Here is a 25227-nt window from a genome sequence, read left to right as displayed (position 1 = left end):
GGCTCCTGCTAACAGCTTAGTGCTTAGACTCAAATATATAAAAAAAGTCCTAGCCTTAGGTTCACAGAATCATAGAATGGCTTGGGTCTCAAGGGACCTTAAAGATCATCTAGCTCCAATCTCCCTGCCATGGGCAGGGACACCTTTCGCTAGAACATGTTGCTCAGAGCCCCATCCAACCTGGCCTTGAACACTTTCAGGGATGGGGCAACCTGTTTCAGTGTCTCATCACCCTCACAGTAAAGAGTTTCTCCTAATATCTTATCTAGATCTACTCTCTTTCATTTTGAAGTAATTCCCCGTTGTCCTTCCCCCTTTCCAACATGCCCTTGGAAAAAGTCACTCTCCATCTTTCTTGTAGGCTCCCTTCAAGCACTGGGAGGCCACAATTAGGTCATCCTAAAGCCTTCTCTTCTCCAGGCTGAACAATGCCAATTCTCTTCAAGCTCCTATTCTTAAAGTCAAGCTTGCCCTGTAGCTTTCGTGACACTGTTAGTGAAGTATCTGAGAGCAGGCAGCTAGACCAAACAGGATGTTGAAAGGCTAGAAATAATAAATAGCATTTGCTTGTGCCATCCTTCTTCTCTGGGATTACTTTGGGAATTGGATATTTTTTGGAAATGGATGAAAAGTCAGTCTTTTTTGCAATACAACTGATATCTTGTTTTCTTCCTCCATTATGAGACAAAGCAAGAGTCTAAGTGGTAGCCTGGCACTTCCTAGGGGCTGTGTTCACATTACATGGAGAAGGTCCAGGCTGTCAGTGGCAGAGTCCCCTCTGTGCATCCCAGACTGCATCAGTCATCTCCCTTATACAGTGGGAGAATACTTTTTCTTCCCCACCTTGAAGAAAAAGTATTCAGAAAAATGTCTGTAACTTAAAACATCCCTACAGTTGTCTTTTTTTTTTCTTCCTGCAGAAAATGTATAATCTGTCCTAGCCTTTAGAATGCACAATTTCATGGGATAGACAAATCTACTTGAGTTTTAAGTGACAGCACTGGTTTTCTCTAGGTTCTCACCCTGCATTTTAATCTTCAATGAAACAAAATAGTTAGCTTTATTTGGCATGTTTATAAGCAATTGAACCTACAAATGTGCCTTCTGGTTGAACTCAGTAGATCCCCAGCTTTGTGTAATTGGGACTGCAGCATGATAGAGAGTTCTGTTATGGCTTCACATATTGATCAGTCCAATTTAATTTCCTCATGGGACCTGGACCGTGCTAGGGAAGGTGGATTGTGTTGAAGGCTTGATAAGCCTATTTTAACAAAGCATCTCAAGGGCTTCTGGAACAGAAGCAATTATCAATACTGATACATGTTTCCTTTCATCAAAAGGTAAGGGCTCATTAATAGGCTTCACAACAGCTGCTGTTTGCAACACATGACTTTTTTTTTAATTAACTTGGAGATACTGCTTCCTCAGCCTTACCAGTTTCCAGAAAGAAAAGAAATTGGGTTGCAGGTTTTAATTTTAGTGGTATATGTGATAGCAGTATCTTCTGCATTTCTGTATTCACTATTTTGGTAATTGAAGCCTAGATTATATTTTAGAGAGATGGTTCCATTCCACTGCTTATGCCCATGTCTGAGTGAACCATGTCAACAAATTCTGGTGTTTTGCAACTTTTGAATTGTGTGTCAAATTACTGATGATGTCTGCTATTTTTAATGTTAGTATTATTGGTTAAACAGTCTCCTGTTACAACTTTGGAAATCAGCATTCTTGTTTGTCATTGGATATTTCAAAAATGTTTTTAAATTGTATTTATTTTAGGCTCTCAGTTATGAGAAGGAAGTTCACTGTTGCTTCCCACTGTTTTATCTTTCCTATGCAAAACTCCTAACATTTCATTTATAACCTATTTGATGTAGGTGTGTTGTGGGTGTTAAATTCGTACTGCTATTTAATGTTGCAAATTGGATGTATGAAAAGAAAACATCATCAAGGCAAACTGCTATGTTAAAGTTGATTTTAAACACAGTTTTTGGATAAGTAGCTAGAAGTTTAGTGCCTTACAGAATGGCTGTCCTTAGCTAATAGTAGGTGCTTTTGTTTTGTTTATTCACCAGAAAACAGTTTAAACCATTTAACACCTGCTATAGTGTTTTCTGATTTCTTTTTCATTTCACACATATTATCTCAATAATTAGCACGGTTCTGCTAATTAATGCATGGATTGAAAGTAGCAGCAGTACATTCCAAGCAAATTGGAAAAAAACCCCTTTGTTTCTAAGCATAGATGAGTGTGGATGGGTGAAACATAGAAAAAAGGGAAAGGCAGCTGGATTACACCAAGTGTAATTGACCAATGAACAAATTCTGTAATGTGCTCAAAATCCTATGTTGCTTGTTTGGTGGGTTGTGATAAGTGGCACCTTACCTGATTTTTCTTCTTTTCTTGATGTCTAAACTTCTAGAATCATTTGTTCAAGGGAAAATTGGAGTTTTCATGATAAAACAGAACTATTTAGCACTGGTAACCGTTGCCTAAAATTGCAAGTGTTTCTTAGGTCAGAAATAGGAAGTTAGATTAAAAGAAATACATTATGTATTCTAGAATTCTTTTGAAGTTGTGACTCAACCATTACTGGAATTCATGATATTGAAGATCCCATGAATGTTTAATGGCAAATGGCTGGAACCTGTACTACCCTCCAGGCTATTGTTTAGTGTCACTTCTCTTCCCCAGTTAGTCATGACTGAAGTGTGAAGATTAGTGGATAAATTACCTTCAGCAATGATTAATTCAGATTAATTACCTAATTTGGCTCACACTGGAGCACTGAAAGAACAATAATGGTGTGACAAATACCCTAACCTTACCTAATATTAGGTATATTCTGGATTTAGTTTTGCAAACATACTGATGGGGCCAATTCAGATGCTCTTAGTGATGTGATGGAGCCAACAGGCCAACAAGTAGCTCCTTTGATTTCAGTGGCCTATAATCCTTATTAAAGCTGTGCAGTTCAAAGTGATAGTTCAGTGTCCCAGATTAGTGGGAATAAGAGCAGTTTCAACATACTTTAGGCCTTTGCTTACTTCCTTGCTCCTTAATTCTCCAGCCATGTTCCTCTTGTCCAGGTCTGTTCCATGTGACAGCCGCTGTAGCTACCTGCTCAAACCATTGCACAGGCAAAGGAGCAGAGGCTGCTTTTTAGGAAGTGGTTTTACTTACATTCATATTTTAAAGGTCATTATTGCAATATGTAATTGGTGTGTGGTACAGAATAGACATTTAAAAATGAACTATTTTTAGCAACATGCAGTACAGAAAAAATGATGGGGAAAAAATCAACTATTTGATTCTAAAATGGAAGAAAGATAAATATTATAATGCATGGGAATGTTCCCTATACATGGAACATGTGTTAATTAAATATTTTTTGTGTAACTGGAATATACGTTGATTAAATTCTTAAACAGTGGGACAGTAAAACTGTTTATCATTGGTTTTATACCTTAATGGTATATTTAATTACATCCCTCACTAGTTTTGGAAACTGAAGCCATGAAATGTGAAGTTGCTTCTTTTTGTAATAATGTAAATTACCTTATATTAAGTAATGCTATTAATTATTTTATCCTTAAATCTGTAGGTGCTGAAGTGTTGTATATGAACATGTCAGCATATAACGAAGGTCGGCTTCAGTCATCTTTCTGGATTGTTGATAAACAGCATGTATACATTGGAAGTGCCAGCCTAGATTGGAGATCACTGGGACAGGTAATTTAATTGAAAAAGTAATCCTATACCCTTGGCAGGTATAATGAGGGGGGGAAAAAAGTAATGTTTGGAAGCCACTTGGATAGCTCTATTTTCTGACAGGTGCCAGCATCAAAAACTGTATTGCCACAGTTTTGATGACTCTTCTATGTTGGCAAAAGTGTATTACTATAAATTTTGCTTCTTTTCATTGTGACAGCTATCTTCCATGGTTATACTTAGATTTTTAAAATTTGCTTTTATTGATTTCTGTGATGGTTATTGTAAGTTCCAGTTTACTTATTTTATTTAAAAAAAAAAAAATTGAGCAAACCTTCTGGTAAACAAACCACTATGGAAACTCTGTGGTCATATCATGACCTCATCCATCTGATCTGCCATTTAAAAAAGCAAAAACAATATTTGGAAAGACTTCCACATAGATAGTGGGTATTGTCCTGGAATACCCACTACCTTTGGAGAGGGAGAGATTTATGGCTACAGAGAGTCAAATAGTATAATGTTTTTCAAGGATGTATGTGTTAGAGAGAATTCCATATTTTTATTCTTGATAAACATGAGTGAGAGTTGAAGGTTTGCCAACAACCACTGCTGAGAACTCTCTATAGTCTGCAACCATTTTGGAGAAGTATTTCATCAGTAATGCAGTTTATTTGGCTTTTTGTAGGTATCCATGTGTTTTTTTTCTTTCTACAGCAACCTCAGGATCATTAACGGCTGTCATGTTAATTTTTGCTATACCATTGACTGTGTGAGGCTGCTGTCAGTCACATTTATGGAGTGAAAGTTTTGCTTTTAGATCTCAGTAATTAAAATGCACAACAGAGGGGGAAAAGAAGCGATTCTAGGTAGTTATTAGTTGCAGTAAAAACGCTTACTTTCTAAATATGAGTAGACTCTCAGAAACATAGGAATAACTGTGAACATAGATTCTAATGATTTTATAAAGAAGAATGTGTGTGTTGGTTGTGTTGAATTTGTTTTGAGCTAGGAGACTGAAAGTCTGAATAAAAACAAATCTGCCATTTTAATAAGGAAAGAGTGGTTAAATGCATTTTTGCTGTTCTTATGATATTAATTTATTTAAAAGGTAACCTTTTAATGTTTACAAAGGAATCTGGAATATTGATAGAAAAGATGATATTATTAGCAAACCAGAGAAAGTCTTGGCCGAGAGTATGTTGTATTTTCAGTCAATGTAGGAACATATAGTTTGGGCTTTTAGACAGTCTAGAAAATGTAAATTGCCTGTGCCTCATGAACTATCCTGTCCTTATGTCATAACAAAATAGCTTGTCACAGGATTTATTTAGCTTATAAATATTTTAACTTTGAAGCCTCTTCTAACTGGGGGTTTGAGTAGTGGTGAAAATAATAAATGTGGACAAAAGAAGCACATCTAACACACAGATTATTATTTATGTACTTATAATCTTTATCAGAGATACTACAATTCCATATAGGATTGGTCTTCTCATGCTGAAGTAAATCTTAAACCTTCTAATTAATATACGTTAAATTTTTATGCCAGTTACTTGTGGGCCAGTGTTTCAAATGTGATTCCTCACTGTTAATTTTATCACACTTTTCTGCATGCATTTTTATTAATCTTCTTGTCATATAACAGTATATTTTCATATGTAGTTATAAGATGAAACTCAGAAGAATATTTGTTAAGAGCAAAAAGAAATATCTCTGAATTACAGTAAAAGAGAATCTGCTTTCAATTAGTTGAGAAATGTATGCTGGGGTTTCCGAAGAGCCTAAGGAAATTAGATGCTTGGCTCCCGTTGACGTTAGATATGAGTATCCAGTTCCCTTTCTCCAGAGTCAGAGGTTAATAAATCAGGGCACCTGTCAAAGAGATCTGATATGCTTTCCTAAAATAATAATCTGTCTTGAAATTTTCACATAAGAAACAAAATAAGCTTAGAACTATTGTCATTTTATTCTGAGTGCCTTCCTTAAGCAAAATGCTTAGCACACGCGTGGGACCTAATCTTAAAACCCATGGTGAGCTGAGCCCTCACTGGGGAAACACATCTCCCAAGGGTTCTCATTACCAGAGTCCCAGTGTAGCTGCAAATAAGGGAACCAGGTCCCTCTTTTCTTCTCTCAAAGCAGCCTAAATGACTAAAGACTGAGTACCTGATAAATGGTAGATAGTGCCTGTTCTGACCCATGTCCTTTCACTTGCCCTGCCTGCCGTAGTGAGATAGGGCTTCTGCAGTTCTGCAGCAAGAGGAGACTTACTGCAGATGCCACTGCATGTTTCCCATTACATCCTGTTTTGCCTGCAGAGAAAGGACCATGAAAAGACAGCCTGGGCTGTTGATTAGTTGAATATGGTCTCTTCATCGGACTTGCAGAGTATCAGAACTGGTGATTATTGAATCAGCAAGCCACTTTGGTCAGTATTACTAGACCTTGACAGCAAATCACAGAACAAAGTAGGTCTCTCCTATTCTAGAAACATATGACCTGTCAAGCACAGCAGTTGTCTTCTCACTCAACAAAATATCCAATGTGAGTCAGTCACCTTGTAGCTAACAGTGTCTCATTATTTAGCAGCACAGTTCCAGTGTAAATTATGTGAGTGCATCCATTTTCACATCTAATAATACATAAAGTGTAATGAAAAGCTTCAGATTTTAACTGTACTTTGTTGTCATCTTTTCACATGCCTGCCCCTGTATTTTCTGCATGTACTGCTTCCTCTGTGCTGTGCATAATTCAGGCCAGTACACTGCATAATTCATACAGGAGCACCTACCTGCTTTGCTGGTATGGCAACCACACTAAAGATGCAGCAGGTCTCTATGGTACCTCACCCTGGGCTATAGTTCCAGAGCAGATCTACGTCTTGGTTGTTAAGGGCCTAAGATGTAGAAATGCTTCTTTGTTGTGGCAGTACAGAGCATTTGACATATGAGTGTGCTAGAGAATATTTACACAAAGTTACTGCAGGAAATATGACTGGGGTTTATTGCTATTTTGTCCCTTTGCATGGGGCTAAAAAAAACCCCAACTAAATCTGTTAGCATAATTTGTCTCTTATGAGGCTAGATCTAAAGCTCAAACAGTGATTTAACTTTTAACAGCTCCTTGGAAAACAACATCAGGGCTTACATGCTTTGGTTTTGCAATATTTGTGGAGAATTCTCTCTGTTTTTAAACTTGACACTAGAGATCAATCTCATATGAAGCTTACTGAGTTTTGTTGCCATTTTCTTGACTTGCCACCACTGACAAGAAGCAATACGAGTATTTTCTTTAAAACCAAATTTTCCACATCAAGGAGAGATTTTCATATGGTGCATTTATTACTTAGGAATAACCTTTAAAGTTGCATATATCCTTGTGCCTCCACTGTCAAAGTTTTAATACTTGCTAGACTCTCAGCTTTGAAATTATGAGCAAGGCTGAGAACACATCCTTACTTTTCAAGTAAAACCGTGTTTCAGTTAGATTGCCAGTTTGTCAAAACTAATAATTCTGGCTGAAATCATGCATGTCAGCTATCTGCTTCAGTTTGAAATCAAACCCTACAGGCTATGGAGTTTAGAGTCCCTGAAAACAAGATTTTACAAAAACTGGATGTTTTTTCATTCATAGTGAAATATTTTGATCTTTTCTTCAAACAGGTCTAAATTTTGTGTCAGGGATGCATCTTTATTTGTTGTTATCAATATAGCTAAATATTGCCCAATTACATAATCTGTTGAAAACTGAGGGTTATGAACAGCCAGAGTTTTTACCCTTTTCTTAGGTCTAGTAAGCTATGTAAGATTTTACCAGTGAAATAATCTAGTTTCTTGCTGTAAATTTTTATAAACTGATAAAATGATGCCAAATTTGTATAAACAATGTGTCTTACAAGTTTACCAGCTTGATGAAGGACATCTGGAGAGATGTTCTCTTGTTCTTTACAGTGCCATTCTGACTTCAAAATGTCATTCATGGGGGGCACTAGAAGAGGAAAATTTTTAAGATAACATTTTAAATTACATTTTGAACTTTTTATTTCATGTAGGAGATGTATGTGATCAACTGTACAACTTCAATCTTGTATTTCACTGATATGCATCTGGTAATGGATGCAATTGATAAAGTATTTTCCGAGAGTTCCCAGATTCTCACCTACTAAGAAGTTGTTCTTATGACCATTGAACAAAGCAAGGAACATCTTTGGGCCATAGCTGTGCAACCTACTTAGGTATATATTTAAGATAATAATGCATTGAAGTCTTTTTTTTTCTGCAAAATACATGCATCTATGTTAAAATGTTTGGCTGAAAAATAAGGTCACTCAAACATGCCTAAAATTGAGTATGTATACTGATTAATTTTTGCCTATGGCTTGAACTAATAGCAATCATGATAGCTATGGTGCTATATTGTAGTTACTAGTTCCTTGACTAGGTAGCTTATTAATATACTTAATAAAAGAAAATTGTTATATAACAACTTTTATAATCCATAATATTAAATACAGCACAATAGTTAACAAAAATTTTCATATATTTCTTTTGTTCCATGACTCTCTCCAATAGTTCCAGCAAAGCTTGAAAATATATTTCACTCCTTAATTCAGTTAATGAGCATGAGGTTTGTAATACATTCCCAGTTTTAATCAGCTCAAGAAACACTTCTGGAGCTCTTTATACTAACAACATTTTTGGAAAAGTTTTATTTACACATGAATAATCAAATCCAGTGGGCAAAAAACTGTAATGAATTAGTCAAACCACTTCAGAAAAATGCATTTATGTGCAACAAATAATCAGCTCTTGGAAAATTCTACTAATGAAAATTACTGAAACAAGTAAAAGTAAGCCGATTGTCTTCACTTGAAGTGAAATCAGGCTAATATTAACTTGTCTTGTAGTCAAAAAAAAAAAAAAGCTTAAATCATGAATACTAACATGTACCAGGTAGTTGAGTGCATGTGTGGAGGTTAGTGATCAAATTTGAATGTTCAAGGTCTCAAGTAGAAGCTTGCTGATTGCTCCTTGGAATTGTGGAGTCTGACTGTAAACAAATGGATGGAATGAAAGTGGCAAATCAGGTGTCCTCCAGTTCCTGAAGAGACATGAGAGAGAACCACAGAGTTAGGAAGCTGCTCAGGCCTTGTGCTCATGCATGGAAACTGTTTAGATTGGAGGATGAGTGTTGGGGTACCAGAAAGAAGTGGTCTTGAAGCAAAGAAGGGGACCTGAACAGAAGAAGGTGAAGTTCCTTGCTGCAGGAAAAGTCCTTGAAATGGGAGAGATCCTGGAGATTAAAGAGCTGTGGGGAAGATGGAAGCCTGGGGATTCAAAAAAAGCAGTGGCTGGTGATGGCTGAGAGGTAGCAGTGAGAGCAGCCCTGCAGCAGGGACAGACCCAACTTTCTGCTCAGTATCGGGGACCAGCAGCCACCGCCCTGCAGGAAGAGAAGGTATGGATGGAAAGTGTGAAATATAATCAAGTAGTTGGAAAATCTCCCATCTTGTTGGTTCTTAAACAACCCCAAGATTCAGATCCACTGCAGGTAGTCATTTACTCTGTCTCACCTGGGACATCTTAAAGCATTATCTCAAAAATTTCTACTTAAATTTTGGCTCATCTGATATTGAGGAAAAGATCCTAAGCAGACCCATGTTTTTTTTCTCTTAGCTGTGTAAAAACTGCCAGCAGTTTTCTGGATTGTTCATTCTTCTGATTAGTTTAAATTCAGATCAGTTTAAGCTGAATGGCTGTAAGACGTAATTTTTTTATGGACAAGAAACCAACCAGGTTGTAAAAAAAATGATTTTTAAAGGATAGAAAAACAACCAGGCTGTAAAACATACATTTTTAAGGACAAAAAAATAACCATGGGCACTTGTTCTTATTTTCCCATTATTTTATGTCTCTCTTGGATTCTTTGTGTGATTTGTTTCACTGATAAAAACTAAGGCTTCAGAAAGGCATTTGATTTCTCTTTGTCTTAAAAAATCTATCAAGAAGGAAGACTGGAAAAATAATTTCTAGTATCTTCACCTATGTATTTATTTATGAAGACATCTTAATTCTTTCTAAATCAGGCTTATGAGTAGAATTTTTTGAATTTTCATGAAATGAATTAGTAGAAGTTTATTTAATCATCTCTGTTGCAAAGGATCAATGATTTGTTCCTGCTGATGCTCAGCAGTGCCTTGGAGCACTTTCTAAAGTGTCCCATGTGACAGCTGGGTATCTGACAGGACCACTAAACAACAGTATTTCCTTTTCAGGCAGTTTCCTCTCCATCCTCCTCTGACTCTCTTGTTGTTACAAGTTAGAAACTACTAATTGTATTTGCATAATTTAAGGAAATTAGAAAATTAGATAAACCGTCCCAACACTTTTTATCAGGTTGGAAACAGAGACGTGTTTTTTCTGAGGTGACAGGTTTTTACTTGATGGACCTAAGATGTTAAATAAATTCACAAAAGGGTCAAAATACTGTAGGTGAGACATGTGACAGTGCATAAATGAGAAACTCTCTGTGGACTATTTGTCCATTGTGGTTGTTAGTATATTAAACATACTTGTCTCTTTAGGATTTACTCCTACAGCACATGATAGTTGTAGCAATTATGAATTATCAATTACACTTGAAGAATAAAGAATAAGTTGCCCGATTCATTTATTCTGTTAATAGTTCAGTTTAATAAACAGTCAAATTAGCTAAGATGGAGAGTTATGACAATTATTCAAAAAAGATTTGTTAAGCACCTGATAAACAATGTTATGCTTTTTATGATAAATATGAATAATCTAGTGCATATTTACAGTGAAATTATATTGGATTCTGAATAATTTTCTGGAATTAATAACCCTATAGTCATGGCAGGGGGGGAGGGAAGAAAAGGGAAAAAATTCCAAAACCTTAGTTGGTCAAAAGACACACTTTTGTGTATGTCAATTTTAAGTAAAAACTGATGAACCAATATTTTATTTGTTCAGTATGAATTAATTTTTTGAACTTAGCTGTAGGAAGGCTTGCAGCAGGATGTCTCCAAGAGTACCTGAAATGTTGCTGTGTATCTTACCTGTTATCACCAGACAGGACAGAACTGGCTTGCGAAATAATGGGTCTTGCATTCTAGTTGTTCAGGCTCTCCTCCTTTTAACATAGAAAAAAGGAGACAAAAGCAAATGTCTGAATTCATCTGTACCACCTTCCCGTCCTCTTGTCTTTTGTGGCAAAAGGACTGATAAAACCTAAAGTCCTTGTCTTCCTACTCTGAGATGACAAAAGTTGCTAGATGATGGTATCTCAAGTATTAAGGGATGCATCTAAAAGGTCAGGTTTGGGGCAATTTAGGATTGTGGGAATATTGGAGAAGCAAGCCTTTGTTTGCTTGTGGTGGATAAAATCAATTGGAAGCAATCCACATGGTTCTTTACTCAAAAGTCTCATTTCAGTTACACTGAGGAGACTCATGTGAAGGAGATATAGCTCAAAGGCACACTTATGAGTGACAAAACTCATCCCGCAATTATCCCTTTTTCTCTTGGTCTTCATTTCTGGGGATATAGATCCTAGTAAAAACTTCCCCAAAATTCAAGCATTTCTGGAATGCTGCCAGGAGCATATGCAACCTGTGTTTCTTTTTACGTCTCTCTCCCAGGGAAAGGGGAATGACTATTTGCTCAAATTACATCCTTGAACGCTGTATTTTCTATTTATTTGTGTGATCAAAATTGTCCTCCTATAAAACCAATATGTAATAAATACTGGATTTCTATATGTCTCACACTACATCACGATTATCTCATTTGTTTCCAGTTTCGCAAAATTTTGCTATAGTGAATCCACTTCTCAAAACTGATCACTGAGACAGGATCTGCACATTTGCAATTTCTGTTGATGACAGTTGCATCCCCTCTTTACAGAACTGCATAGAGCAAAAGCATACTATAATCAGTCTTTTTTTTTTAACTTTTATCTAAATGAGTCTCTTGAAGTTATGTAATGGCGCATCTGGTCCTTTTGAGATAAGATGCTTTGTCTGACAGTGGAATTACATCTTTTCAGTCAAGCAAAACTTATATTGAGAGTTTCCATTTCATACAATGTTGTTCTAGTTTGATTTGTCCCTACTGTGCATTTTTGTCAGTCTTTGCCATCTTCTTCTAATAATGTGCTTAATTGTCTTACTGTCCCAGTGGTGTTCAGTATCATATCACTATTAGTAAATTGAGCAGAGGCCTATAACAGGACACAAGGCTCTTTCAACTTCATTGTACACCAAGGTTCAATCAATCTCAGATGGGTAAATACTAGATTGAAAGTACAGGCAACATAATACCAGTATATTTTATCTAAATTTGTATTTCTGGGTTAATAAATCTCTCTTATATAAGACAGAGAATATCTGCTTCTAAAAAGCTTTGATATGCTGTTATCCATGTGATCCAATCCTTAAAAAAACCCAGACTTCATGTGATTTATTTTTATGGCATTATTTCCTGAACTACACAATATTATGAAGATAACATAAAAGTGCAACCCAGATCTTCAAGCATAGGTGAATGAAGTCAATATCTGAAGAAAACAGGTATAAGGAGATACTACAGAGCTGTATGGACAATTAATTACTTCTTTAGTAATTTATTACTTAGAAAGTGTATTACTTTTTTATATTTCATGCTGCACAGAAAGCTAGTTGTATTTTCAGAATTTTTCTGTGATGCTATTACAGCTTGTCCTTCAAAGGACAGGCTGAAAATACCTTTATTATTTGCACTAAGAGCTTTTGCCTAGCGTTTCTATCTTTGACCAAATCTAGAACAGTTCAGTGGCTGATACGTATCTCTAAAACTGCAGATTTTCTATTTTCTTTCCTCTTTTTTTGGGGGGGTGGTGGGGGAAGATATGTTGCTCTTGGAAATGTGCAGAACTCACAGCACGCATTTATCACAGTGTAAAGTTTGTATTTTTGGAAGTATGATGTTTTGTTTGATTCTTTAACTGAGACAGGCTGCTTTTTCTATGTTACATCCAGTAAACCAGGACAGTCAGTGTTGCCCATTAGACTTACTCTGCTTGAAATTTATTATCTGTGCATCCAGTATTTACAAATAAATATCAGTGAAGCAAATGGACTATTTGTCTCTGCACTGTTAACAGAGGGCTGGCTAACGCTGGACAGGAATCTGGGTAATGTGGCTGCTCCACTTGTGTCTTGTGTGTGCTTCATTACTGCCTGGTAGTGCCCTTGACTCCTCCTTACTCCTGTGGGCTTCTGGTTTTGTGATTTAGCTACTGAAAACAGCATGAGACTATATATACACCTTGCACTTGGAGCCAAAAAGTCTTCTCATGCCTCCTCAGCTTCGCTGGTTTCTCGATGCAGAGCTGATTCCCAGCTCTGAGGTGCTAGGAAGCTATTCCTGCTTGTCATACTTCTCCCACTGTTGTGCTCCATTCTCACATGCATCATCTGCATTATGTGTTTGTATTTAGTGTAAGAGAGGGCAAAATGCAGCAACAGCTTGCTGCATATTTTTATTTGATTTCTGTTGACTGTAGGAGTATGCTCATCACTCTTTTTATGACCTCTGAAATTACAGATCTCTCATCTTTTTTTTTTTCAGTTGCTGTGAAACTTCCGTAGAACAGGTTTACCTACCATTGGAGTAATCAATAATAAATTGTGAATCAATTAGTAATGAATCTGCAGAACAAAATGATGGAATATTCAGTTTGACCAGATAAACTCACTTCTTTCCAAAGCAGCATGGCATATGCAGATAGTTGGATACCTGAATACCCTACTGAAAGAGGGTAGATTTAGATTGGATAGTAGGAATAAATTGTGAGGGTAGTGAGGCTCTGGAACAGGTTTCCCAGAGAAGTTGTGAATGCCCCACCCTGGAAGTGTTCAAGGCCACAATGAATGGAGCCCTGAGCAATCCGGTCTAGTCAATGGCATTCCTGCCCATGGCAGGGGGGTTGGAACTACATGATCTTTATGGTTGTTTCCAACCCAAACTATTCCATGATCCTATTTTCTTCTCATCTTTTTTTTTTTTTTTAGTTGCTGTGAAAGTTCTGTAGAATAGGTTTACCTGCCATTGGAGTAATCAATAATAAATTGTAAATCAATAATAAGCCTGCACAACAAAATGATGGAATATCCAGTTTGAATAGATAAACTCACTTCTTTCCGAAGCAGCATGGGATATTCAGCTAGTTGAATCCCCAAAACTCAGAGGAAAAGAGAAAGTTCTTTCTCCAGTAAAACTAACCTTATAATCATTTGCTTGCTTTTTAATACTTGCCATACCATCACTATGTCTTAATTAAGAGTCATAGATGTTGCAAAGAGAGTGTTATCAGAGGTTCTGCTTTATGACTGGTCCCTCAGGTACTTGACAAATAGTATCAGTATATTAGGATTATCAGATTCAAGAGTTTTGGATGGATTCTAGAAGTGTTTAGGGAACTGGAGGCATGCAGGAATTTGCTGCCAGAACATGCACAGTACACCACTGCACACAAGACAGAAAATCATCCATACAACTGTGTGCAAAACAAGACAGCTTTAAAGACATCTTTTGCTATCTCGAAGCAAACAGGCAGGCAGTGTGGTGAATAGACAGCACTGGTGAGGTGTGCTTGCCTGAGTCCATGGTCTAGAGATAAGACTTAAGTAGTGTACAAGTTAAGCTGCTGAAATTTGCAAAAATTGTTTGGAAGGATCTCCCAGATACTACATCACAAATAGCTCATCCAGTGACTGTCTTGCCTTAAAAAAAAAATTGAAAGAAGGCATTGGTCACAGTGATGAGAATGGTTTCCAGGCACACCTCTGTAAAGCCTGTCTGCAGTGATCAATAAAGCAGAAGGGCTCAAACCGAATTTATAGATCCTCCAACCAATTGAACTTGTAAATCCTGTAGTTTCATTTGTGTTGAGTTTATTAAGAAACCCTGAAATTCACACAATGTAAATCAAGGCAGTTGCTGCACTAGAATGTTTTTTTGGTTTCTTTGCCAGAGATGGCTTTCAGACAGCTTGCACAAAGTGAGTGCAGTGGAACTTGACCTGTTTGCACCTATCAGTCCTGCTGTTCTCAAGACCAAGCCAGATTGCACTGGGCAGGGCTAAAGTTTGTGCTGCACGTCTGTACCAGAGCCGAATGCTGGAGTTCAAGAGCATAGGGGTAGGCATGCCCTTCCTTAAGAGTCTTAAGGCTAGTGTGGCCTTTTAGAATCATAGAATCATTTAGAGTCCAATTGTTATCATTTTGTTTTTCCCAGATAACAATACAGGTTACATAGTGTGACCCAGGGTTCCAGCATCTGCCTCAACAACTGGTGGTAGAGTCTGAAATAATCAGGAAACTTACATGGATATGAGAAAAGCAGTAAATTCACCACTTTCCCAAAAATGTGATTTATATTATGCTGGAAGTGAAACTGTTCATTAAAACCCAGCTAAATTTCTGAAGGGGAGCTAATGCACCACAGTCTATTCTGACATCTTCCACAAGAATTTGCTGGCAACTAATCTTGGTCAGTGATGTTAATGGATGGAGGCAGATTCCCCTCAGAGGGATTTAGTGGTTAGCATACCCCATCAGATTAATCTTGTTCAACTGAAAAAATAACATCATTAAAATAATCGTGAAAGTTATGCACACACACTTTGATATTGCACAGATGACAGTTCCCCTCTAAAAAAATGTCTTCATTCAGAACTGCCTCAACTCCAGAATGTTCCCAAATGGAGCCTGGTCACCTCTTGCTTTAACAGTTGAATCCTTTCATGGAAAATGGGATTTAGTATTGTCCTGTGAAAAAAACACACAGTAAATCAGGCTGAAATACCATGCCATAAATCTCCATGAGTCAGGGTAAGGAAAGGCAATCATCTCAGTCATTCTATCAAAGAAAAATGATTCTGCAGTTCAGAATAAAATCTCTTCTTTCTGTACCCATAAGTCATCAAGCAGAACAAAACAGGTTCTGACAAAGCATTCCTTCTATATGAATGTGTAGCATTAATGTCATCACTAACCTTTTCAGATTTTGATATTGTCGTCATAAGCATCAAGGTCTGGTTTGGAAGTCATCATGCAGTCACCTTTCTTAACTTATCTTAACAGTAGTCATCAAAACAGTGAAATCATTGATGTTTCCCTGGAGCTACTCAGTGGCAACCTATTAATCCTTGCTTGAGGGAGGTGTATTGCGCAGGCAGCGCTTGCAAACAGAATTGTTAAATGTATTTTCAGAAAACTGCAGAAGTCATGAAAATCATGGTATTGAACAGGCCAATTTTGCTAATCAGGTTGATGACTTATTAGGCATTTTTATCAAATTTAATGCCGGAGCACCTCACCTCACAAAAAAAAGCTGAGGAAACTGGATCTGTTTAGCCTGGAGAAGAGATGACTGACAGGGGACCTCATCAATGTCTCTAAGTATCTGAAGGGAGCATGTCAAGAAGATGGAACCAGGCACTTCTTGGTGGTGCCAAGCAATTGGACAAGAGGCAACAGGTAGAAACTGATGCATAGGAAGTTCCACCTGAACATAAGGAAGCACTTCTTTACTGTGCAGGTGTCCACACATGGGAACAGATTGCCCAGAGGGGTTGTGTCCACACTAGAGATATTCCAGAACTGTCTGGATGCAATCCTGGGCCATGTGCTCTAGGATGACCCTGCTTGAGCTGAACTAGCAGACCTCCAGTGGTCCCTTCCAACCTTACCCGTCCTGTGACTCTGTGTTCCCAGTTTTACTGCTAGAGTCAGGAAGCACAAATATGATGTATTAATATACCAGGACCATATCCTTACAGGAGATGTTACTTCCATGTTGAAGCAGCCAGAAACCCCACAAATATCTAAGATAGCTACTTGTACGAAAAGGACAGAGAGCAACAGTGGATTTCTGAAACAGATTTTCATATCAGTTAGCCATTGTCCTGGGGCTGTCTGTGTACTGTTTTGCTAATTTGTCTCACCTATCTAAACTGCTTGGATTTCTAGCTTACCTCAAGGTCTTATATACTGAGTTTAATCAAGGCTCAGTGAAAAGTTGAGTAGCACTTTTGGCCCTCAGCTTACATCTATTAAAAAAGGGTTTGAATTCTGATCAGGCAGTCTGGCAAAGCTCAACAGTTATAGCAATAATTCATATGCAATGTCATTGTCCCAGCTTGTGTCCCCAGCATGCCTGCCACCAATCTCTATTCAGTTTGCGAAAGGAAAACCCGCTGTGTGTGTCAACAGTGTTATAAATAATGCATCCAATTAGTCAACTACGTGCTGTTGCATTTCCCTGAAGGCCATGAATCTGAAAGCCCCAAAGAAACTGCTTTGAGGGAAATGTTTAGACATAAATATTGCCCTTACTCTGAGGTCAGACCTTTGCACTCTCCTCTCTCTGTTGTACAGCAGGAGACATATGGAGGCTGCCCTTTGCAGCATTACATAGGATGAGAACAAATGCTAAGAGCTCGTGCTGTGATTTCCAGCTGTGTGAAGAGAATGCAAGATAAGGGCTGACAGGACAGGTTCCAATGCTTGGAAGATGGAAAGAGGCTGTGGGAGGTACGCGCGTGTGTGGTGAAGGAGAGGCCCCTTCAGAAGCTAGCAGGATCTTTCACTTCACCTTTTAGGTTTTTTATGGTTCCACTGAGGTAGGGAATTTTTTAATGTCATATGAATGACACCAGGACTGAAATGTGATGCAGCTTGCCAGCAGTGAGATGGAGGCCAGCACAACGTGGTCCTTTTCTTCCCAGCCTGCACTTTTCTTTGATACAAGAAACAAAAACTGTGTTTCAAAAGAGGAACAGAATCAAATTAGAATTCATATTAATTAGATTTCCTGCAGTAAAACAAGAAATAAATCAAATATGATTCTGTAAAAGTGTTTTCTTGCAGTTGCAAGCTTGCATTTCCCCTAAAGAGATACTTGTGCTTGCTTTGAGGGGGTAATGAAACTGTAAACTGAAAAGTCACTTGAAAATGATAAATTAGGCTGTGATTATGCCAAGTGATATTAATTATGCTGATAGATTACATAGCAAGGAATTTTTAACCGATTCAGCTCTACCTTCTGGCTTGCTCTGACACTTAGCAATGTGTCAGGCTTGATTTGTTAGTGAGCTTCATGAACAGCAGTAAGAAAGACTAAATTTGCACTCAATTCTGTGGTGGGTTCTATGTGAACATCATCACAGAGTGGTTCATGGTTTAAACAAATTATATTTGAATTGTTTGTACAAACAGATTGAATTTTGCTGAGTTTTTCATAGCAACAGAGCTACAAAATAGAAGGAAAAAGAAAAAATATGATGGGGCTTCTTTCTAGTGTGACAAGGACATGGGTGATTTCTGTTTTTCTGCTTTGAAGATGCATTGCTACCTCTTCCTCACAAAATTCTTTTTAAACCACGCCATTTTAAAAGAAACTCTCCTTCTGCCTGGATGTCTAGCTTGCTTTTCATCTCATCAGCCATACCTTTCAGCAGAAATGAAATGCTGAACCTAATTTTTTTTCTCAGTATGGTTTTCTTAAGATCAGGATGCTATGCAAAATAATAGTGAGACTGAGATGAAATGGAAATTAGTAAAGCATCACTGTGCAGTTTTGTGTTCTTGACCTGTGGAGCAGCAGAAAAAGGAAGGGGACACAAAAGTTAGCATCTCCTGAAAGATCTCCTCTGTCTTATTGTAGCAGCTTTTTGCCATTAGGTAATATTAGTAAAAATAATGTATGAAGTTCTAACTTCCTGGGACTTTTATTCTGAAAGAACTACAGACCAAAATCCATCAAATGTTCTTTCTAGAGGTGTGAATTAAAAACCAGTGGACTACTAGTGGCTGCCAATTCAGTTGTGCTTTATCAGCTCCAGTGGGGTACAGTCAGTCCACTTATGTCCCTTCCTTTCCTTCAGTGAAAACATGTCATGGCTTTACACTGCCATTCAGTGCCAATGCTGGGTGCACTCTATCAAATGCATCACCTCTTCTTGGTCACATGCTCAGATTTATTTCCAGCATGGTGGCTTGAGTGACCGTTTTTCAGTGATGAGATTGAGTCCCCAGCTCAGGTTGAGACTGCATAATTTTCTCAAGTGGAAGAGACTTTTTTTCGTGTTCATTAGAAATTCTGCCTGGTGATTATTTTCAAATCACTTAAGACTAAGATGAAAATTAACCTTTGGCCTTAGATGACAGAGACATAAAATGTAGACAGCTGTGGTCCATAGGCCAGGCACAAGAGAGATCCAAGTGCAAGACTCACTAAGTGATTAATTGGAGAATGTTTAAGAGTTGAATATAGAATTTTCAAAGTGCCATTTATTCAATAAAAGTGTCTATAGAAAAAAGAAAGAGTTACACAATTAAACAATGAGAGAGTTAATCTCAAAATTTAATCTGTTTGCATTCTCTAAGTAATCTATAAAAGCATCTGTCAAAATAATAGGGAATTCAAGTAAGAACATTTATTATGCCCTAGATGATTTCTGACAGCCAAAGATGCTGTTAATTTAGATTTATTCACTCTCCAATAGTTTAAGCTAGATGGGGTTTTGCTAACTTTCTGAGAAAACAGTGCTTTCCCATTTGTATTAACCTTTCTGTTTGATATTTCCCAATATCAGTGTAGCTCCCATGTTCTTAGCAGCATGGAAGGAAAAAGTGGAAGTCAGAGCAGAAGCAGGACTGTGCTGGATTTGAATTTCACTGAACCACTTTTGATTGCAAAGTAACAAATGTGAAGTCTCTGCACTGTTTTACTGTCCAAGTACTGAGAGTGGATTTTGGCTCAGGAACATAAGGGTAGGTTGCAGTTTCTAGTGAAATGTTAGCTGAGGTACATGCTTTTGCATGTGGTGGACTGTAGTATCTGCACAGGTTTTGTGAGAAGGAGCCAGGCAGTGCTACAGCCTTCTCAGCCTCTTCAGCATCAGGTTGTATTTTTGGTTTACATCAAAATGATGGCTGTCTGAATGGGGTTGTTACACTGGATGCATTTGTGACAAACACTACCCCTGTCATCCCATTACAGCAAAGTGTGCTGCAACAGTCACAGCAAACAATACTGCACAAAGAAACACTTTTCTCTTTCTCAAATCTCTTTGTCTCTCTCCCTCCACTGGTGATGGTCACTCCCATCAGAAGGCCCTTCTCCTGCACTGCTGCCACAGGCCACCCCCTTGGCTGTTACCTGTGCCTGGCATGGGATGGGTGTGCATGTCTGCCTGGCAGGTTTTGGTGAGTGAGAAAGAGTAGCTGCACAGGGGCAGCCTTAAGATGTTGCTATTTATGATTGGAAAACATTCACTCAGTATTAAATGATACCAGATGAAAACATAAGGGAGGGCTGCAGTAGGGATCAGGTAAGATGATAATGAAAAAGAACATACGTTTGGAGTACAGGCTAACTGGATAATTAGAACATATTTTACAAAAAGATGAGTGTACCCCTGTAAATAACTGTGAATTGCTTTCTGGTGGTAATGAATACATTGTATATCATTTTTCTTTAGAAACTATTGGAATCTTAAGTCCTTTTACGCCTTACAAATTGATTTATCGGTATTGTATGCTTTTTGTTACTTTATTACTTTACCCTCTTGTGATTCTGGCTTTGCTCAATCATTCATTTATAAATTGGTCATTAAAAAAATCAGAGGCTTGAAAGCACAATTAAATACATTTTCAAACACAAGCAAATGGCAGAGGCACACAGTCTGGGAGACAAAAAGTCATTTAGTAAATTTAGTTTGCAATAGGCCACCTGTAATTAATCTGGAGTCTCTGTAGCACAGGCAATGGACTCTGGCATCTGCCAGTGACCAGAGCTTTTGGGCAAGTGGCAGTTAATGCCTGAGGAGAGCTGCTTGTTGTTTGCAGGATCAAATTTGAGTGCAAACAACTACTAAAAACTTCTTCAATAAACAGGGGGTTTTCTAAAGCTTCCTGGTACATTTGCCACAATTCAGATATTGCAAGCTGTGAACCAGATTGTGCCACTCTTATGTAGGTCAAATAGTGCCTCGCCTACGCAGTGGGGTTGTCTCTTAGAGTGCAGCTCAAGGTAAATATAAAATATGCTGTCTAGTCTGCACAGTGCAGGGTCAGGACACATCGTACACCTTGTCTGACCCCTGATCCAAACGTACTTGGGAAGTTTTGCTAACATTGTTTCTCAGATTAAGAAGTTTACAGTGTTATATGTCCACAACCTGGGTTGTTCAGGTTCTTTTCCCATATTTTTTCTTCATTTTGCAAATGATGCCTACAAATTTACACAGGAAAAGAATAAGCAAAAGTTCTTGTCTGTGAAATCCTGCTTTTTACCCAGTCTAGTAAGGAATTCCTCCTCTTGTCATGAAAATTACTATTTTTCTAACTAGGCCACATTTATTACTTTTTGTAGCTTAACTGTTTTCTGTGCAACATTGCACAATGGCTTGAAGCTACATTTCTTGAGTCTGGTGTAGTTATTCGCTCTTCTGTTGCTTTAAGAGAGCCTTTACTAGCAAAAAAGACAAACAGTAATTTGGTAGTCTTTAAAAGTTGCTCTGCAGAAATGTAAACAGCACAGGGGAGAACAAGGAAAACCAGCTTCCATATTTTTCATTCTTTGAGAAGAGCATCTCTTAACAAAGAGGGGAAGAAACCTGCTCATGAGAGGACACAAAAGTCTCTGTGCAAATAACCATTCCTGTTCCCAGTCCCTAGCACATGCCCTGGAAATGTCACTCACAAGCAACTTACATACAAATATTTCTGTTCCATTCTGAGGTAATCAAATTTGTGACTCTTTATTTTCATTTCAGATTTATCTTCCTTAGTTTTATTAAGATTTTGATTTCTTGAGATCTTCTTCACTTTAATTTTCCAGTGATGTTTTTATTCCTTTATTAATTGCTCTTAAAACTCAGGATGAAGAAATACTTTGCCTTAAGAGCTCCTACCCTGAAGGATTTTACCTTAACAGATACCTCAGATGATGCTTAGCTGTAGGTTTCCATCATGACAAGCTGAGGAGCAACACTCAGGTTTTGATTCTTTCAATATAGATGTTTTTTTCTTCTTCTCATCTGAGATTACTTAAAAAAAAGAAGTTGGTAATGACAGGAGCTCTCAAACTGAAGAGAAAGTCTTTTCCCTTATCTAGATGTCATCCTACTTTGTACTAAATCTGTCACCAGCACATCCTTGCTGCCCCCTATGCCTCCAGGATGATAGGCTTTGGGATTAATAGGAAAAAGAGCAGTCTCTCCTCACCTCAGGGTATGGGAGTAAAAATAGTCTCAGTGTGGAAGACACTTCTGAAACAGAGGGGATTTTTTGTCTTCAAACCTATTGGGGCTGTTGTACAAAAAAGGAGATGGGTGGGGTTTTACTGCATACACGTATTGTTTGCATTTCAAGGTAATGTATCATACCCAGATGGTCACAAAGACTAACATATAACCTGGTTTCTTGAGAAAATTCAGTCTGCACAAGTATCAGAGTTACTCTCTGCCCTCTTCCTATAGCTTTGAATTTGCTTTTCAGGTTCAGTCAAATTTGAACTTAAGTTCATAAAAACTTAATGAAAACAGGCAGCTGGGTAAAGAGGATAACTGTTTTCCCAGTGAGGGAAAGGAGGAGCCCTGTCTGTATCATGTACTAGGAAATCCCCACGGGGGAGAGCTCTTATCATGGCTTCAGAAGCAGGAAAAGCTTTGATCAGTGCTTGCTGCCAGAGAAGCCAAGTGCAAGATGCAACACCTTGGGAAGGCAGGGTTCATTACTGTGCCATAAATACATCTCTTGGAAAGGCTTTGTTCCAGCCTGCAGTTTGAGTGTAGCTGCTGCAAATGGGTGAGCAGCAGGGCCTCAGCCAGGGCACCACCTTGGCTCCTGCTCCACAGGAGGGTCAAGTTCCTGTGCAAAATGGGCTGCTCCTTGTGTGTGCTGGTTTGTTGGGAGAGGCTGGTGGTAAAGCAGGGCTAATGCTTCGTTTTGCAGTCAGATTAGGTGGTGATCTGTTAAAATTACATTTAGCAAAACCCATTAGTGCCCATGGCTTCCTCCCTATCTCTGTACATGAGGAAGCACTTAGGTAGAAGGGCAATCCTTTAATTCACAGAGAGAGGACACACTGCAAGCATTCCTGTTCACAGGAGAGCTGCTCACGCAAATGAAATCCTAGCAGCTTTTGGTGTGCTGTGAGGACACTATTTTATATTTACTTTCAATAGAAGGGATAAAGTAGAATAGTAATAATGGAACTGATAAATGAAAGGAAAACTGTAACCACATAATTATGTCAGAATCAACTAACAGCCGTGAAAAGCAGATTAAACCACATTATGCAGATAGATGTAACAGAATACTATTAGTAAGTCCTTTGCAATGGCATGCCTGGCAATTAAGAGAGCCATATTGGCAGCACATGGTGAAAACAGTGATAATGTATAGTTAAAAATATTTGGAGACAAACAGTGCACAGAGTACAGGGACAGCCTAGAAGTGAATACTGAGGAGCGTCCTCAGAGATACCAGCACCCAGGGGAAAAACCGAAGATGTTATCCCTAATAGACTCTTTGACTAGGATGTTGGTCATATTTATATTTATCATCTAAATTAATTTACTGTCTTATCCATAAATGAAAGGCTGCAGTGCAGCAAGTAGTCTGTCTTTTCCAACTATCCACAAATTTCAGGTTGTGCAGGCTAACAGAGGGATTCCATTTTTTCTTTTGAATTAAAGAACCTTGCAGAAATATTCTGATTAAGGCAGTAAAAATATTAGGTAATGTTCCCGTGTTTGCAACTATTAAGAAAATATTTGGGAATGAGATACCTCAGTGTTGCGTATTCTTATGTATATGGTATTTCCAGGTTGGGAACCTGAAGAATGTGTCACCCATAAGTTTCTTTCTTGCTGGAGTATTGCTATTTGTTGTTTTCTCTCACCCACCACAGAAAGAGTCAAGGTTCAATTCTATCCTTTGCTTTCCCTCTGCCCACTCTTGCAGAGCAGTTCTTATCTGCAGTCAGGGAGAATTGTGCAGGAACAAGCTTTGAGATAACGTCAGCGTGGGGTTCAGAGTTCCCACAGGCTTTATGGAAAGATATACTTCTACCAGAAACTAGTCCATGTGACTGTGGAGATCTCATCTAAGGGAATAAAACCTGTGGGAATATTTTGGTGTCAAAGGGTAAGCATGCTGGAGAGCTCGTACTCCTTCCATTTTCTTCATCATGCCAGGCAGACTTCACAGCCATGTACCAAGAGAGTTTGCTTGCAGAAAACCAGCATAGATTCTTTAACTATTTATCCTACATGTTGTTTTCCAACAGGTTTGTGCATATTTTCTTCTTGCTTTGTATTAGGAAGTGGCTGAACTAGTGTGAAATGCAGGTAATGAGAGGTCAATAGCATCCGGGCCCACAGCAGTGCTTTCTTAAGCTGTTCTAAAGCAAAGAAAGGGAGAGAGTGTGCACATGGTTACATTTTGATTATAGAAGCCAGGCAATATGTTTATAAATGAAATTCTGTCAAAATCTTAAGTACTAGGGATATACAATTAATGAAATCTCTGCCAAACCAGGATTTATGATGATTTATGACCAGGAGAAACACCTTTACTTAAATGAAGAAGTGAGACTGTAGGAGAAGACGACTGTCTGTAGAAGGCTAAAAAATTTAATTGTACTCTGATGTCTATATTTACTTGAACTATTTTTCCTCATAATTTATACGTGAGAATGTTGATGCTTACAGAGTACTGTTCATGAGAGATGAGTGTCATTATCTCCCTTTTAACACGTGAAGAAATTGACACCCAGAAATTTGGGGTACCCCAGGTGAGGTACTATATCATAGCAATGGGGGAGGCAAGAACCCAACCTCTTGATGTCCTAATTGGGTATACTATTTACTGGATCACAGTGTATTTAATAGCAAAGTAAATTTAGCTACTGATAGTGTTAAACACCTGTTATTTCATCCTTTTATTTGAAGCTGGAGTATCATTCCTTCTCCAGCAGCAAAATAACCTCAATCCATTTCCTTCACCTTTTGCAGAACTAACAGAAAACAAACTGTTCCCGAAGTAAGAAGCTATCACTGATAATGTGTGCTATTACATAACCCAGAAGAAAGGCTGTCTTTTCTCTAAATAAAATATAAAAAGAATAAATAAAAACCACTCTAGCCCAGAGTAAAACCTTGAGCAACACCTATAACAAACATGGTGTCACTTCAAAATTGTGTCCATCCATGAAGTGTCTTATATTCTATTATGACATGCAGCTCAGTCATACACTGAATGTGCAAATCTTGTTACAGCTTTTGCCTCCTCTTGGCTTTTGAAGATAGAGCTTGTGTGTTTGCCTTTAGAGGAGTATTGGAAGGAACTTTCTTGCAGCTGGCAGTAATGTTGATGAGCTCAAGGCCCACTTCTGGAAGAGTACTTCTCAGGGACTCTTACGTTCTTGCTGCATACTTGC

The 25227-nt window shown here is 38.1% G+C and overlaps 1 protein-coding gene across 3 annotated transcripts in view; it reads left to right on the top strand.

Annotated features, from left to right (window-relative positions):
• PLD5 (phospholipase D family member 5) overlaps window positions 1–25227 on the top strand; it is a 171665-nt gene that overhangs the window by 131962 nt on the left and 14476 nt on the right. For all 3 annotated transcript variants that reach the window (XM_051783815.1, XM_051783816.1, XM_051783817.1), the window contains one exon: window positions 3606–3733. In XM_051783815.1, coding sequence (XP_051639775.1) covers window positions 3606–3733 — 128 coding nt within the window. The remainder of the gene's footprint in view (window positions 1–3605; window positions 3734–25227) is intronic.

This window comes from Manacus candei, unplaced genomic scaffold, assembly GCF_025592945.1.
Source record: "Manacus candei isolate 608988 ecotype Guabito, Panama unplaced genomic scaffold, ASM2559294v1 h1tg000017l, whole genome shotgun sequence".
NCBI lineage: Eukaryota > Metazoa > Chordata > Aves > Passeriformes > Pipridae > Manacus > Manacus candei.
The sequence above is the reverse complement of the archived record's forward strand: the minus strand, read 5'-3'. Positions and strand labels throughout refer to the sequence as shown.